The 16,686-nt window shown below is 38.1% G+C and overlaps 1 protein-coding gene across 4 annotated transcripts in view; it reads left to right on the top strand.

Moving 5' to 3' along the window:
• Positions 1 to 16,686, top strand: part of prom2 (prominin 2) — a 40,515-nt gene that overhangs the window by 17,551 nt on the left and 6,278 nt on the right. For all 4 annotated transcript variants that reach the window (XM_060926000.1, XM_060925998.1, XM_060925999.1 and 1 more), the window contains 8 exons: positions 8,346 to 8,420; positions 9,732 to 9,795; positions 13,271 to 13,427; positions 15,183 to 15,335; positions 15,546 to 15,669; positions 15,857 to 15,945; positions 16,210 to 16,294; positions 16,449 to 16,592. In XM_060926000.1, the coding sequence (XP_060781983.1) occupies positions 8,346 to 8,420; positions 9,732 to 9,795; positions 13,271 to 13,427; positions 15,183 to 15,335; positions 15,546 to 15,669; positions 15,857 to 15,945; positions 16,210 to 16,294; positions 16,449 to 16,592 (891 nt within the window). The remainder of the gene's footprint in view (positions 1 to 8,345; positions 8,421 to 9,731; positions 9,796 to 13,270; positions 13,428 to 15,182; positions 15,336 to 15,545; positions 15,670 to 15,856; positions 15,946 to 16,209; positions 16,295 to 16,448; positions 16,593 to 16,686) is intronic.

Below are 16,686 nucleotides of genomic sequence, written 5' to 3'. Positions count from 1 at the left end.
TCTGGCTCTAATAAATCAGCAGAACATTACCAAAAACATTTTAATAGTTCAGAAAGTAAATCCATGCAAAAGGTATCTATCTATCTATCTATCTATCTATCTATCTATCTATCTATCTATCTATCTATCTATCTATCTATCTATCTACAGTTGTGGTCAGAAGTTTACATACAGTGACATGAATGCCACCTTAGATATGAATGTCATGGCAATATTTGGGCTTTCAGTGATTTCTCTGAACTGTTCTTTTTCTGTGGCAGAATGATTGTACAGCATACATCTTTTAAAAAAAACAAATAGAATTAGGTGCACAATTTTCTTTGGGTTTTCTGAAATCAAAACAGGTCAAAAGTATACATTCAAGGTCAAGAATTTACATACAGCACACCTAATATTTGGGTAAAATGTCTCTTCGCAAGATTCACCTTGACCAAACATTTTTTGTTTACCATGAACAAGCTTCTGGCAGAATTCTGGTTGAATATTTCACGATTCTTCATGGTAGAATTGGTTTAAATTAGGTTTTTTTTCTTGCCATGGACTCAACTTATAAGCATGGTCCATATATATTTTCAATAGGATTGAAGTCAGGGCTTGTTTTAAGCTTAATATTAGCCTGCTTTATCCTCCACAACCAGCTCTGATGTGACTCCCAATCATGTTCAAGTTTCCAATGGTTTGAGGTTATGCTAAAGAATCCTGAGGTAGTCCTCCTCCTTCATTATTCCATCTACTTTGTGCAACGAACCAGTTCCACTGGCAGTAAAACAGCCCCAGAGCATAACGCTGCTACCACCACCACCAGCTGGTAGAGTGTTCCTCTGTACATGGTGGTCATTGTGGCCAAACAACTCAATCTTTGTCTCATGTGACCATACAGCTATCCTCCAGAAGGCTTTTTCTTTGTCCATGTGGTCAGTTGCAAACTTTAGTTAAGCTTGAAGGTGTCAATTTTGGAGCAGGGGATTATTTCTTGGATAGCAGCCTCTTAGTCCATGGTGATATAAAACTCCCTGAACTGTAGACAGTGACCCATCAGCTTCCATTTCATGGCAGGGCAGTGCCATGGTGGTTCCTGGGTTGTTCCTGACCATCGTAACCAATTTCCTTTCAGTCAAGGGTGACGGTTTGGGTTTTCTTGAAGTAAAGTGGCTTGGCAAAGTGACTACACCTCCCAGTAACTTAAATACAATTGTTTGAACTGATCTTGGGATCTGCAGTTGCTTAGAAATGACTCTAAGAGACATTCCTGAATTATGTACATCTGTGATTCTCTTTCTCAGATCTGCACTGAGCTCCTTGGACTTTCCTATTTTACTGTGTGTTGGTCAATCCAGTGAGTGCTGTAAACAAACCCTTTTTATGAAGGTACAGAGAAGCTACCAGCTGTAGTCAATCATGATTACTAACAGGAAGTTAAGAGGCCTTAGCCTTGGCAAGATAAGAGACATTTTGGAAGTTTCAGCACCTCTGAATTAATAATCTAAGTGAGCGTATGTAAATTTTTGACCCTTTGTTGATTTCAGAAAACCCAAAATAAATTCAAACTTCTGCACCAAATTCATGGGATTTTTTTCTATCAAAGAAATATGTTGTAAAATCATTTCGCCACAGAAAACAAACAGTTCAGAGAACTCATTGAAAGCCCAATATTGCCATGATATTTCATGTCACTGTATGTAAATGTCTGACCACAAATCAATCAATCAATCAATCAATCAATCAATCTATCTATCTATCTATCTATCTATCTATCTATCTATCTATCTATCTATCTATCTATCTATCTATCTATCTATCTATCTATTCATTTCAGCTGAAGTGGTTCCTGGCTACAAAAGCTTTGAGAATTCTTGCCCTAGAGAGTGTAGAATGATGATTTTAACTTCATTGGTACAGTTTTCTGTGCTTTTAGTAAGTAATCACACACTTCTTGGGGTAATAATGTTCTGTGCAAATGACTTATGCCACCTGTATTTGTGTTTCCTGCCTTATAATACACACCTCAACTCTGTAGTGCAGGGACACCCAAATGGGCTTCAGTGCAGTTTTCAAGATATGTACAATCCATTTTATGCAACTTATTGAAATATTTTCTCTCAAAATGTAATTGAAACCTTTTTTTAACCTATGCTTGATATAATTAAAACAACAAAGTAATATTCAACCAAATATGCAAGTATTATAGCAAAAAGCACATTGATAAACAGTAATGAACATAAACGCATCCCAATATTGCTGCTGATAAACTAGTTCACACGGTTATGAACCTAAAAAACTAGGATTTTTGAATTTATTTGATATTTGGATGAGATGCGTTAATTCTATGACAAAAAATATATCATTTTTTCAATTTTAACTTAAACAGCAATGAATAGGAATTGAACACAGTTCAGCAAAACTGAGTTATCTGGTCATGGTGGTTTTACAAGCTTGTAAAGCAATGCCTCTTTTTCTTCCTCATTTTATGTCACAGAATTGTCCTGCAAAAATACAGGATCCCAGCAACCAACCCCCCCCCAAAAAAAAAAAAAAAAAAATCAGCATTACACTGGTTGGTCTTTTGTAATGAGAAAATTTATTTCTTACCCATAGATTTAGAAGTAACTACATTCTACTAATTAATGTCATTTGCCTGAGCTTGCTCGAAATAGTAGTAGTAGTAGTAATGTCTTCTGAATAGAAAGCATGAAAATACTCTCTGTGACAGCAGAAACAAAAGTATATACACTACCGTTCAAAAGTTTGGGGTCACCCAGACAATTTTGTGTTTTCCATGAAAAGTCACACTTTTATTTCCCACCATAAGTTGTAAAATGAATAGAAAATATAGTCAAGACATTTTTCTGGCCATTTTGGGCATTTAATCGACCCCACAAATGTGATGCTCCAGAAACTCAATCTGCTCAAAGGAAGGTCAGTTTTATAGCTTCTCTAAAGAGCTCAACTGTTTTCAGCTGTGCTAACATGATTGTACAAGGGTTTTCTAATCATCCATTAGCCTTCTGAGGCAATGAGCAAACACATTGTACCATTAGAACACTGGAGTGAGAGTTGCTGGAAATGGGCCTCTATACACCTATGGAGATATTGCACCAAAAACCAGACATTTGCAGCTAGAATAGTCATTTAGCACATTAGCAATGTATAGAGTGGATTTCTGATTAGTTTAAAGTGATCTTCATTGAAAAGAACAGTGCTTTTCTTTCAAAAATAAGGAAATTTCAAAGTGACCCCAAACTTTTGAATGGTAGTATACATGATAAAGAGCAAGGCGCTGGCATCTCCTTGCCTCATTACAGTTTTTGTATTTGAATTAGTATCAGATCTCAAACTGCTTTTGGATCTTTAGATTCTCATCAATGCCTGTGCTGCTGCATACTGTGGTCTGCTACATGGCTCAGAATGTCTGTTGTTCAAAAGCATATTCAGTAACAGGTAACCTTGACATGTCTGTATTTGTCGTATAAGCTCATTAAAATAGTTGGCAGTGACATGCAAAGGGAAATGTTCGTATAATGTACTAGCCTGCCTTAGGAAGCAGACATTTCATAGTTGGTTGGAAATTAACACTTAATCTTCATATCATGATGACCCAATGATAGTCCAGAGTGTCCAAAGAGAAGTGAACTGAAAGGGAGTGTGCAAATACAGTACATCACTGGAAGGCATCTAGTCATATGGACATAATTATTGTACAGTTTAAGTTTGGTGATAAAGAATTCTTTTCAAATATTTGTTTGTGGCTACGCTGTACAGCAGCACAGATACCCAAAGATAGTGATTAATTTACACTGACAACAAGGAAGACATTGAAAAGGAGGAAGATGTTTTATCATGCCATCCATTAGACAAACTGTTATTCATAAACCATATTAAAAAATGTAAAAGGGCAAGTCTATAATGGTACAGCATGGTAGTAGAGCAAATAACATTGTTGACTCACAACTCCCTGATTCAGTCCTGAGCTCAGGTTACTGTCTGTGTGGACTTTCTGTGCATGTTCTCACCATGTCCATGTGGGTTTCCTTTTGGGTTTTCCAGTTGCCTGTCGCCACTGGAAATTTCTGTAACACTTAATCAAAGTAAAATAAGGAAATGGGTCATTCTGAGAAAACTGCTGATGGCGGTAATCAGAATTACAAGAAACAGTTAATCTTTCAGTAGATAATAAAGTTTCTGGTCATATGATACAATATGGAGAGACTTAACAACACCCATCGAACTGAATAATAAAACAATCCAACATTTTTTTGCAGTGTTTATTGAGTTCAAAGTGGAAAAACCATTGTTAATAACTGTCAACTTAGCTCATCTCATCTCATTATCTCTAGCCGCTTTATCCTGTTCTACAGGGTCGCAGGCAAGCTGGAGCCTATCCCAGCTGACTACGGGCGAAAGGCGGGGTACACCCTGGACAAGTCGCCAGGTCATCACAGGGCTGACACATAGACACAGACAACCATTCACACTCACATTCACACCTACGGTCAATTTAGAGTCACCAGTTAACCTAACCTGCATGTCTTTGGACTGTGGAGGAAACCGGAGCACCCGGAGGAAACCCACGTGGACACGGGGAGAACATGCAAACTCTGCACAGAAAGGCCCTCGCCAGCCATGGGGCTCGAACCCAGAACCTTCTTGCTGTGAGGCGACAGCGCTAACCACTACACCACCGTGCCGCCCACTGTCAACTTATTTATTTATTTATTTATTTTCGTGGTCCAGTTTCCATCAAATTCTGCGCTCCGATTGGCTGGCGAGCGGGTCCGTATCCTACGATATGGACCCCAGTTACGGACTCCGGTTACGGACCTCTGGCAACTTGCTCGTTCACAACAACAACAAACATAGTAGCATTTTTTGTCACCATTTATCTTTTTTTTTTAATACGATTTATTCATAAGATTATCAAAAACCTTATAAATTTTTGCCAGCATTTCTCAGGAGAATAGCATTAATTTTACAGCATGGATAGCGATAACGACAGTCTTCACAGCGAAAGCGAGTTTTACTACCCTGAGGAAGAAGAAATAAAAGAAAACATTTCAGGAGAAAGTTAAAAACCTCTAACTTGCTAACGGTGAGCAAAAACATGGCCGAATCCTGAATGACTCCTATTTGTATAAATAGGGGACTACATAGGCGGCAAAATGTAGTTTTTTTCCTGTCATGGAAGTGCACTTGTATACCGAGGAGGAAGCAATCTGCATTACACCCGTGAATGAGGATTCAAAATGGCGGCTCAGCTCGGTTTTCCCTTTTGGGTGCTCTCATTTTCTGTTAGAATTTGATAAAGAAAAAAATAAATATATTATTTACCAGCTTAAGGTCGGTCCGTATGGTGAAATACCCTGACCTCGGCCTTGAATACTGACCTCGGCCCAGAGGGCCTCGCTCAGTACTTTCAAGACAGTATTTCACCATACCGACCTCCCAGCTGGTTAATAATAATAATAATAATAATAATAATAATAATAATAAATATATCATCTCATCTCATTATCTCTAGCCGCTTTATCCTTCTACAGGGTCGCAGGCAAGCTGGAGCCTATCCCAGCTGACTATGGGCGAAAGGCGGGGTACACCCTGGACAAGTCGCCAGGTCATCACAGGGCTGACACATAGACACAGACAACCATTCACACTCACATTCACACCTACGGTCAATTTAGAGTCACCAGTTAACCTAACCTGCATGTCTTTGGACTGTGAGGGAAACCGGAGCACCCGGAGGAAACCCACGCGGACAAGGGGAGAACATGCAAACTCCGCACAGAAAGGCCCTCGCTGGCCCCGGGGCTCGAACCCAGGACCTTCTTGCTGTGAGGCGACAGCGCTAACCACTACACCACCGTGCCGCCCACATATATATATATATAAAAGAAATGATAAATGAGGAATATATACACTGCAAACATTGTAGCTTAACAAGTGAAGAATTGTCTAATGTTTCTCATTCAGATAATGATAGTTGTTTCTAGTTTGTAGAAATAAATGCAGGGAAAAAATATCTGCCAGCTGAATAAGGCAATTTAAAATTTGAAACGAGTAAAAGTATCTAGCTATCGGCTTAGTAATGTCATTTGTTTAAAAACAATATAATTAAGAAAATATTAGTTGAATTAACCCAGATTCAAGATATTATAACTTGTTAAGTTGTCATTTTTTTTGCAGTGTAAAAATCTAAAAGTGGGTTTTGAAACTGGAGACTTAAACATACATGGGTTTTCCAGTTGCCTGTCACCACTAAATTGCCTCAAGGTGTGACTGAGTGTGTAAATGTGTGTGTACATTGTGCCTTGATGACCTTTGCAGTACTCTTGCGTTGTACATTTGTGTCACACACAGGAAGGTAAAAATATATATATTTTTAAACAAAAATCTAATCTTAGAAAGATTGATTTTTGGCACATTCAATCTATAATACATTTATATTTAAAAGCGTGTTTGATTTGGTAAAACAGCTGGTACACATCCGACATTTCATAATATAATTTACCTTATTCTGTCTTATCTTTTAACGTGATCCCACACCAATTCAAATATTTAGCCATCAAATTGACTCATAAATATTCAGACATTTTTAAAGTTTCATTTCAATCCACTTCCTGCTCACATCAGAGACGGCCTTTCTTGTTAGTCTTCTCTTTCTCTGTCATTGGTTGGTTGAGTGAAGACAATAAAAATGAAGGTGCTTCTCAAATCAAGCTCAATATTATAGCTCTCTATATTTCAGGTTTTGTGTTGAATAAAAGTCCTGTAACATTTGTAAAGCACTCAGGGGCCCAAACAGAATGGAAGCCCATGTCTCTCAGTTTTCTCATTTATTTCTGGGCAGGACACAGTCATACATTCCTTCTCTGTTTCTGTGTGAAGGTTATTATGGGCTTAGTGATTTGGTTCCTGTCTGAGTTGCCATGAAGATTGACTCTCGTAGGCTCAGCTCCTTATTGGTGTTACTTTTGTTCTCCATAATCTTTAACTCCCAATCAATTTATCTCTATTTAAGCATTTACCATACATAAAATCTTACTGTTCAGGTCTTTAAAGATTCATAAGTATGTAATTATGTCAGGATTTGCCTATTCAAGGTGTTAGAGGCACTACTTCAAAATTATACAGATTAATTCTGTGTGAAGCAGTGGTAGGAATATGATTTGCAGTTAAACCTAAGTGAGGAAGACTGAGAAGATTCTACTTGGTATTCACTTCTCATTTGGTGTAACTTGCACTTTGTTCATCATGACTTGTTTGACCTTAGCCCTATACGCATGATCAAACCTAATCTTGACCACACATGTGACAGATGTCATCAAGCCCCTGTGGCATTTGTTCCTCTCTACCTCAGCAATAATCCTCAGTGATCACCATGACACCACAGCATTTGTAACTATAGTCCAAATGAATGGACTAACTGAACTGGCTTAGAGAAAACCCTTACAAAAATTAACCATGGTTTTACTATGAAAACTAACCATTGTTTTACCATGGTTTATAGTTATTCATGGTTTTCATGGTTTTTTGGGTAACCATGAAAACCATGGTGCATTTTACCTCAATGTTCACTTAAATTTTTAGGTTCTAAGTAAATGTTAATGTATCTGGGCTGTTAATCGAGATCCTTCTCTACAGCATTGACTGTTGGACGAAAGCATGGTAATACTACAGTTAGTGCATCCTTTTAAAAACCATACTATCCCTTTTTAAACTAATTTCGTAGTTACTATGACCTATTACACATACAACTATGATGCTACCACAGCTACTGCAGTACTATGGATAAACCACAGTAATGCTATGGTTGGTTCATAGTACTTAGAATCACCATGAAATACCATAGTAGATCCATGGTTACTACCATGGATGAACCATAGTAATACTATGGTTGGTTCATAGTACTTAGAATAACCATGAGATACCATGGTAGAATCATGGTTACTACATAAAAACCATGGTAAAACCATAGTAAACCATGGTAGATTTTCGTAAGGGAAGGCTGGAAACCAAAGAAGTGTTTTTCTATCCATGTGACAAGATGCAAAATTCAAATAACTAATGTAACATTTAGCCATTAACATTTGCTGTGAATACAGTTAGTGACATAAGGCTTTTGCACAGTATGGTTGAAGAGCATGATGAAATCATGTTTGAGAAAGATCATTTAAAAAAATTCAATGTTAAGTGAACCTAGACATCTGGAGTCATGGGATACTTACTGCCCTCTGGTGTCAAATATACAACACATCAGTCATGATGCTGTAAGATTCACACAAACTGATGCGTAAAATAACACCCCACCACAACAACACTGACAAAATATGTTCTGTTGTGTCTTTCAGTTACCTGGCCTTCGTAAGCTCCAGACAGCTGTGGACCAGGCTGAGAAGGCTGATCTGAATAAACAGACACAGAAAGTAATAACTTCCGTACATTGAATAATTATAATTGTTAGCGTGTGGTGTAATGTTCATCAAAGTTTACAATTATTCATTGTTGCTATGCTCTGTACAGTTTGTCAAGCCTCTACTGCACCTGTCAGTAGAAAGACATCACCATAGACATTATTAACACTTTACACACTCTACACACTTTCAACAAACTATCTATAGATTTTCAGGTGACTATCAGGACTATAACTTATAGTTGTTGGGTTTCAGTAAATATATCATCGACTCAGTTTGTCTCTAATGATATCATGATTTAAGATACAGTCCATGTCTGCTCTAGTAGTGGAATTTCTGATATTTTGTTGGAAGATGAATAAACATGTTTTGACATATTGAAAATCACATATAATGTCAGTTTATTTGTCTAGCATGTTTAACAACGGATATTGTCACAAAGCAGCTTTACAGAAAAATAAAGATTTTAAACATACGTACTAATTTTATCCCTAATAAATGTATTTATCCTTGATGTGCAAGCCTGTGGCGACGGTGGCAAGGAAAAATTTCCTTAGACGACATGAGGAAGAAAACTTGAAAGGAACCAGACTCAAAGGGGTCTTTAAAAAGATAGTGTGATTATAAATAACTTGCTTCTATAACTGTGTCCTATATAGTCACAAAGTACAACGTGTAACTGGGAAATTCATTATATTTTTAGCATGAAGTCTCTGAAAATAATGTCAGCTATATCGATAATTGGAGTAGTTTTGAGGGCAAGGATGACCTGTTAGGGCGGGACGGTGTCCATCCCACTCGGGAAGGTGCTGCTCTCGTTTCTTGCAGCATGGCTCATAGTTTCAGAACAGGCCTAGTTAACCTGTGATAATCCATAGCCAAGGCCGGGAGCAGATGAAAAGGCTAAACCAACTGTCTGCGAGTTGCACAGAGATGTCAATCCGGTTGCACTATATCGAGACTGAGTCTGTTCCCTGAGGGAGTCAAAAAAGTAGAAATACTTAGGGAGTTTGTTCTAGTAATCTAATTAATATAAAATTAGATCAGACTGACTGTCAGCTGACTGCCATACAGCGGCTGCCAGCACCTTTGATCTAAAGGTAGGACTATTAAATATTAGATCTCTTGCATCTAAATATAATAGACTACAGATGATTTGTTGACTGTGTAGACTGCCCAAAAGTAGATTATCCAAACAAAGTGTTCTTAGTCTTTCTAATTTATTCCGATTTATTTTACAGATAAAACATAAAACAGAGGTTAATTTTTTACACCTAGAAACCATGGAGGATGCTAACATTTGCACTCATTTCTGTCTCACAGGGGAAAGACTTCTTGGAAAACATTCCTGAAATGGTGACTAATAGAACCACAGACATTACACAGAGTAAGTACAGGCTGTGGAATGTCTGAGGAATCCAGTAGTCTATTTTTTTTGGCATTTGCTGTGAGCAAAAATTTGCATCTAATTATATCCTTTTATTTACAACCGCATTTCCAACAAAGGTGGGATGCTGTGTAAAACATAAATAAAAACAGAATGTGATGATTTTCAAATCATGGAAACCCAATATTTCATTGAAAATAGTACAAATACAGCACATCAAATATTGAAACTGAGAAATCTTATTGTTTTTTGAAAAATGTATGCTCACTTTGAATTTACTGGCAGCAACACGTTTCAAGAAAGTTGGGACAGAGGCAACAAACTCGTGAAAAAGTTATGTTAAAAAAAACAACAACCAAAAAAACTAATTAAGTTAATCGGCAACAGGTCAGTAACATGACTGGATATAAAAAGATAATTCTGGAGAGGCTGAGTCTCTCAGAAGATAAGGAGGGGTTCACTACTCCGTGAAAGACTGTGAGGGCAAATACTAGTGCATCTCAAACAATTAGAATATCGTGAAAAAATTCAATATTTTCCATCAGTTATTGAAGAAAGTGACAATTTTATATATTCTAGACTCATTGCACATAAGCTAAAATGTTTCAAGCATTTTTCTATTTTAATTTTGGTAATTATGGCCTACAGCGCAAAAAAAAAAAAAAACCAAACAAACCACCTGTATCTCAAAATATTAGAGTATTTCATTGTGAGTTTGAGTAAAACAGTATAAATACCGTGTATCTCTCAGTCTAGTTCAGTACACGCAACCACAAGCATGGGGAAGACTGCTGACCTAACAGTTGTTCAGAAGACGATCATCGACGCTCTCCACAAGGAGGGTAAGCCACAGAAGGTCATTGCTGAAAAGGCTGGCTGGAAAAGGTGCACAAGAAACAGGGATGACAGCGGCTTTGAGAGGATTGTCAAGAAAAGTCTGTTCAAGAACTTGGGAGAGCTTCACAAGGAGTGGACTGAGGCCACCACGCACAGATGTCTTCAGGAAAGGGGTTACAACTGTCACATTCCTAATATCAAGTCACTCCTGAACCAGAGACAACGTCAGAACCATCTTACCTGGGCTAAGGAGAGAAAGAACTGGACCGTTGCTCAGTGGTCCAAAGTCCTTTTTTCAGATGAAAGTAAATTTTGTATTTCATTTGGAAATCAAGGTCCTAGAGTCTGAAGGAAGAGTGGAGAGGCACAGAATCCAAGGTGTTTGAAGCCCAGTGTGAAGTTTCCGCAGTCTGTGATGATTTGGGGTGCCATGTCATCTACTGGTGTTGGTCCACTGTGTTTTACCAAGTCCAAAGTCAATGCAGCCATCTACCAGGAGATTTTAGAGCACTTCATGCTTCCATCTGCTGACAAGCTTTATGGAAATGCCGGTTTCCTTTTCCAGCAGGACTCAGCACCTGCCCACAGTGCCAAACACCCGACCCAAAAATACAGACGAGCTGAAGGCCACTATCAAAGCAACCTGGGCTTCAATAACACCTCAGCAGTGTTACAGGCTCATCGCCTCCATGCCATGCCGCATTGGTGCAGTAATTCGTGCTAAAGGAGCCCCAACCAAGTACTGAGTGTGTAAATGAGCACACTTTTCAGAATTTAGACATTTCTGTACTGTAAATCCTTTTTGATTGATCAGGAAATATTCTAATAATTTGAGATACTGGATTTCTGATTTTCATGAGCTATAAGCCATAATCATCAAAATTTAATAAAAAAAGGCTTAAAATATCTCACTTTGTGTAATGAATATAGAATATATGAAAGTTTGCCTTTTTGAATTAAATTACGGGGGAAAAAAACCTGTAACTTTTTCACAATATTGTAATTGTTTGAGATGCACTAGTACTGCAACAACTTAAGAATAATGTTCCTCAACGTAAAATTGCAAAGAATTTGGGGATCACATCATCTATAGTGCATAATATAATTAGAAGGTTCAGAAAATCCAGAAAAAATATCTGTACACAAGGGACAAGGCCAGAAATAAACATTGGATGCTGGGGATCTTCAGGCCCTCAAGCAACAATGCATTAGAAACACACATGATTCTGTAGTGCAAATCACTGCATGGGCTCACAAACATTTCTGAAAAACCATTGTCTGTGAACATAGTTCATCACTGCATCCAGAAATGCAAGTTAAAACCATACATAAACAATATCCAGAAACACTGCCGCTTTCTCTGGGTCCAAGCTCATTTACAATACACTGAGGCAGAGTAGAAAGCAGTCCTGTGGTCTGACAAATCAAAATTTTAAATTCTTTTTGGAAATCATGGACACAGCAGGGGCGGTACGGTGGTGTAGTGGTTAGCGCTGTCGCCTCACAGCAAGAAGGTCCGGGTTCGAGCCCCGTGGCCGGCGAGGGCCTTTCTGTGCAGAGTTTGCATGTTCTCCCTGTGTCTGTGTGGGTTTCCTCCGGGTGCTCCGGTTTCCCCCACAGTCCAAAGACATGCAGGTTAGGTTAACTGGTGAGACTAAATTGACCGTAGGTGTGAATGTGAGTGTGAATGGTTGTCTGTGTCTATGTGTCAGCCCTGTGATGACCTGGCGACTTGTCCAGGGTGTACCCCGCCTTTCACCTGTAGTCAGCTGGGATAGGCTCCAGCTTGCCTGCAATCCTGTAGAACAGGATAAAGCGGCTAGAGATAATGAGATGAGATGAGATGTATACAGATTTTGGAACAACATGCTGCCATTCAGATGACATCTTTTTTTTTTGGGAAGACCTTGCATGTTTCAGCAAGACAGTGCCAAACCACAGTCTGAACATATTACAACTTCATGGCTCTGTAGTAAAAGAGTCTGGGTGCTAAACTGACCTGCTTGCAGTCCAGACCTATCACACATTGAAAATATTTGGCTCATTATGAAGTGCAAAATATGACAAGGAGACCTCAAACTGTTGAGCAATTGAAATTGTATATCAGGCAAGAATGGGACATTCCTCTTTCAAAACTACAGAAATTGGTCTCTTCACTTCCCAAACATTTACAGAGTGTCCCAAACATCTCCAGAAGAGGTGATGCAACACAGTGGTAAACATGCCCCTGCCCCAACCTTTTTGAATCATGTTCCTGGCAGCAAATTCAAAATGAACATATATTTTTCAAATCAGTTTCAACATTTGTTATGTTGTCTCTGTACTATTTTTAATGAAAACCTACGGTTTACATGATTTGAAAATCATCACATTTTGTTTTTTATTTGTTTTACACAGAATCACAACCTTTTTGTAATTGGGGTTGTATTATGTTGCATTATAAATATAATTCCATGCTTTTATTAATTTTTTGATAACTGTGAAACCAAGTACAGTTTACTTTGTACTATAAAATGGAATAAAAGGTTTTATGCTCAAATATCCATGCAACTGTTAAGATTGTTCTTCTTTGCTTTACGTGGTGCTCAATTCAGAAATGTCTTCTTCACTTGTTCATACCCTTTTATATCTTTTAAAGGGATTCACCAGGAACTTCAGACCATAAGGGAGCAGCTTTCACAGGCAACCACAGATATTCCATTTAAACAATTGACTGAAGTCTCCAACACTCTCAGTACTGTACAAGAAGAGGCAAAGAACTACACACCCAGCATCAACCTGGCAGAGAAAATCAGGTAGCAACTTATCATTCTTCAAGTTTATTAATATATTCAGAGTTTTAAACATTTAATGATATTTGCAATTTTACTTTGTGGAAAATATTAAGTTTGATGTGCAATATATACAAATGTATAGATAGGTGACAAATAAAATAAAAAAAGGGGTGACAGTTAAAATTTAGATTCACTTGTCCCCATAGAGGGAAGGTCACTGCAAATCAGTGTAAACCAATGTTATTCTGACTGATCACCTTTACCCTATGATGAAACATTTCTATCCTGATGGGAGTGTTTCTTCCTCCTGTTTTCAGTTTGGTAGTTTGCCAATTCCCATCCACTAGCTAACGCTTCTCTGGGGAGGGTTGGGGCACACACATGCTTCCTCAACATACAAGAAACCAAACACCATGAACCATTGCTCATAGGCATGTAACAATTCATTCAATTCATGATTTGATTTGCTTCACGATACTGGGCTCACAATTCAATTTTCCCCACAATATTTTTGAAAAAAAAAAAGAAGAAAATTTTATCCCTAAAAAAAGCAATATTTATTTTCCTGTTCTTTATCAACTTAAACATTCATTTTGTCAAATAAAAAACCACACTTGTTTTATTTTCTTAATAACCAACAATAAATATTTATCCAAATTCATAAACATTGGAGTAAAATGTAATAGCCCATTAACCAAAATATTCCTTTTATTAAAAATTTAAAAAGTTCATAACAAATAGGCCTTTTCTTAATAAACTATTACGAATATTTGGACTACCTCCATTTGCTTCTCTTTTCTTGAGCTTTTGGCAGTCTGTGAAAAGAGAGCTCTGATTTATTGTTGAAACTATTTGTACAGTCAATCACACAACAGCTCTTTCCCATTTTAGATATTTTTTTTAACATAGTAGCCTAATAGTTACACTACACTCCCGGCATTTAACAGACGCTCTTATCCAGAGCGATGTACACCAAGTTCAACAATTTTTACCTAATCTGCAGGTCTTTTGTAGAAGTGGGAGGAAATCCATGCAGACACAGGAAGAACATGTAAACTCAACACAGAAAGGCCTCAGTCAGCCATGAGGTTTGAACCCAGAACCTTCTTGTTGTGAGGCGATAGTGCTAACCACTACACCTCCATTGGTTGTTTGTGCAGCATTAGAGCTATGCTACTTCTGTCTACAGTGAAGTAACTTGTATTCCTTCTATTTTACATTCAATCATCATAAATTTGTATTGTGATTTTTCATCACACAATATATCCTTACATGCCTATTTGCTCATGATGTGTCAACAGACAGCATAACACACTCTGAGGAAAGCACTATCTCACCTTTTCATCATAAATGAGTTCACAGATGCTCTGACAGGGGAGACAGTAATGTTATCCCTTCCACCCAGAAAGCATGGCTAATTATGTGCTCTTGGAGCCACCAAAGATGGCTGGGGCATTGTCAGGATATGAACTTAAAATCTCCTGATGATAAGGCAAATGCTTTTTTGTTGCACCACTCAGGACCCATAGGGAAATGGTTTCTTCCAAGATGGCAATGTCCATTCCACAGAGCATGGGCATTCACTGAATGGTTTGAGTATAGAATGATGTAAATAATATGGTATGACCTTCACAGTCACCAGATATGAACCCTGCTGAACACCTATGGAGGATAATGAAGTGACATATTACACAGTGCTCTTCAACACCATCATCAAAACACTAATTGAAGGAATATATTTTGGAAGTATTGTGTTCATCTTGTGTATCTATGTAGGTGGATTATTGGGGTGATCCTGTGCTGTTTCATTCTGCTGGTGGTGGTGTGTAATCTACTGGGATTGATGCTTGGCTCCGCAGGACTGGTACCTAAAGGTGATCCGACGGCTCGCTCTGGCACAGCAAACTGTGGTGGACTATTCCTCATGGCGTATGTATAAACCCCACAGCAGACTGCTAACTTCTGCCACTACTGCTCTTACTATTTTACTTTGCTGCATAAGAACATGACCTGAGTGTGTGAAACAGCACATTCTGTTTAAATCATAAAAAAGTTAATATCTTTTGGATAAAATTATTTATTCAGATTGCACTATAGCACTGCGTAATACTTCAGTATAATTCTTTTGTTTGATTGCAGGGGTGTAGGCTTCAGCTTTTTAATCTCTTGGATCTTCATGATAGTAGTCCTGATCCTTTTCGTAGTAGGGGGTAACACATATATGCTTGTCTGTGTGCCATGGAAGACCCAGCAAATCTTTCAGGTAAAATACTGTACATAATATAATGTGTTAATTTTCCAAATAAGAAGAAGCCTTTATTTTTGTCACATGTACACTAGAGCACAGCGTTTAACCCAACTGAAGCTGTGAACACACGCACACACAAGCTACTTAAAGTTGCATCATGCATGATGCATTAACTGTCTTTGTGTTGTGTGTTTAATCACAGATCATTGACACTCCAGGTGTGATTCCAGGATTCAACCTGTCTCAAAGCCTAGGACTCAAGACTAACCTCCCTATCAGTGACGTGTATAAGTGAGACACGCGCATGCACTCTCTCTCTCTCTCTCTCTCTCTCTCTCTCTCTCTCTCTCTCAATAAGAAGACAGGGGAAATACAAAGTAATTGGTTTTAAAACTTTACAGTGAATCTTGAACCTACAAGTATCCACCTGACCGTGAAATTAAAGAGTAGCTTCTACTTAAAGTAGTTTGGGATGTTTTTATTTCACCTTTCTTCTAGGCACTGTATTAACAATGCATGCATTTACCGGTCATTGGTAATTTGTATCATTCACAGTGACTGTCAAATGAACAAGTCTCTATGGAACACTCTTCACCTGGAGGACATTATTAACCTCAATGACTATCTTAATATCTCCAAAGTAAGAACAATATCTCATCTCCTACACTCCCCATACCATTTACACATATTGACATTCAATTAGGTGTTTTCAGTAATCCAACAATTTTCCACCTACAGTATCTTACATTCTGCAAGAAAGTCAGTCATGTTCTCTTGTTCTTGATGGTGAACAGTTCACAGGACAAGTGCAGGAGGCGATTGAGAGCAGCAATATCACTTTACCCAACATCGTTCTGCTCGACTCTGAAACAAAGAAGCAACTGAGCACCTTCTCTGCAAAAGCCAGCAGTGTGAACCTCAGTAGCGTCATGCACACGGTATAGTTCCTCACTAACTCGGCTATCTGCATTTCTGATTAGAGGATTTGGAATTCAAATCTAACCTCTGACAAGATTATATTCTTAGGCCCTT

Source organism: Neoarius graeffei, chromosome 7 (genome assembly GCF_027579695.1).
Source record: "Neoarius graeffei isolate fNeoGra1 chromosome 7, fNeoGra1.pri, whole genome shotgun sequence".
Taxonomy (NCBI): domain Eukaryota; kingdom Metazoa; phylum Chordata; class Actinopteri; order Siluriformes; family Ariidae; genus Neoarius; species Neoarius graeffei.
The sequence above is the reverse complement of the archived record's forward strand: the minus strand, read 5'-3'. Positions and strand labels throughout refer to the sequence as shown.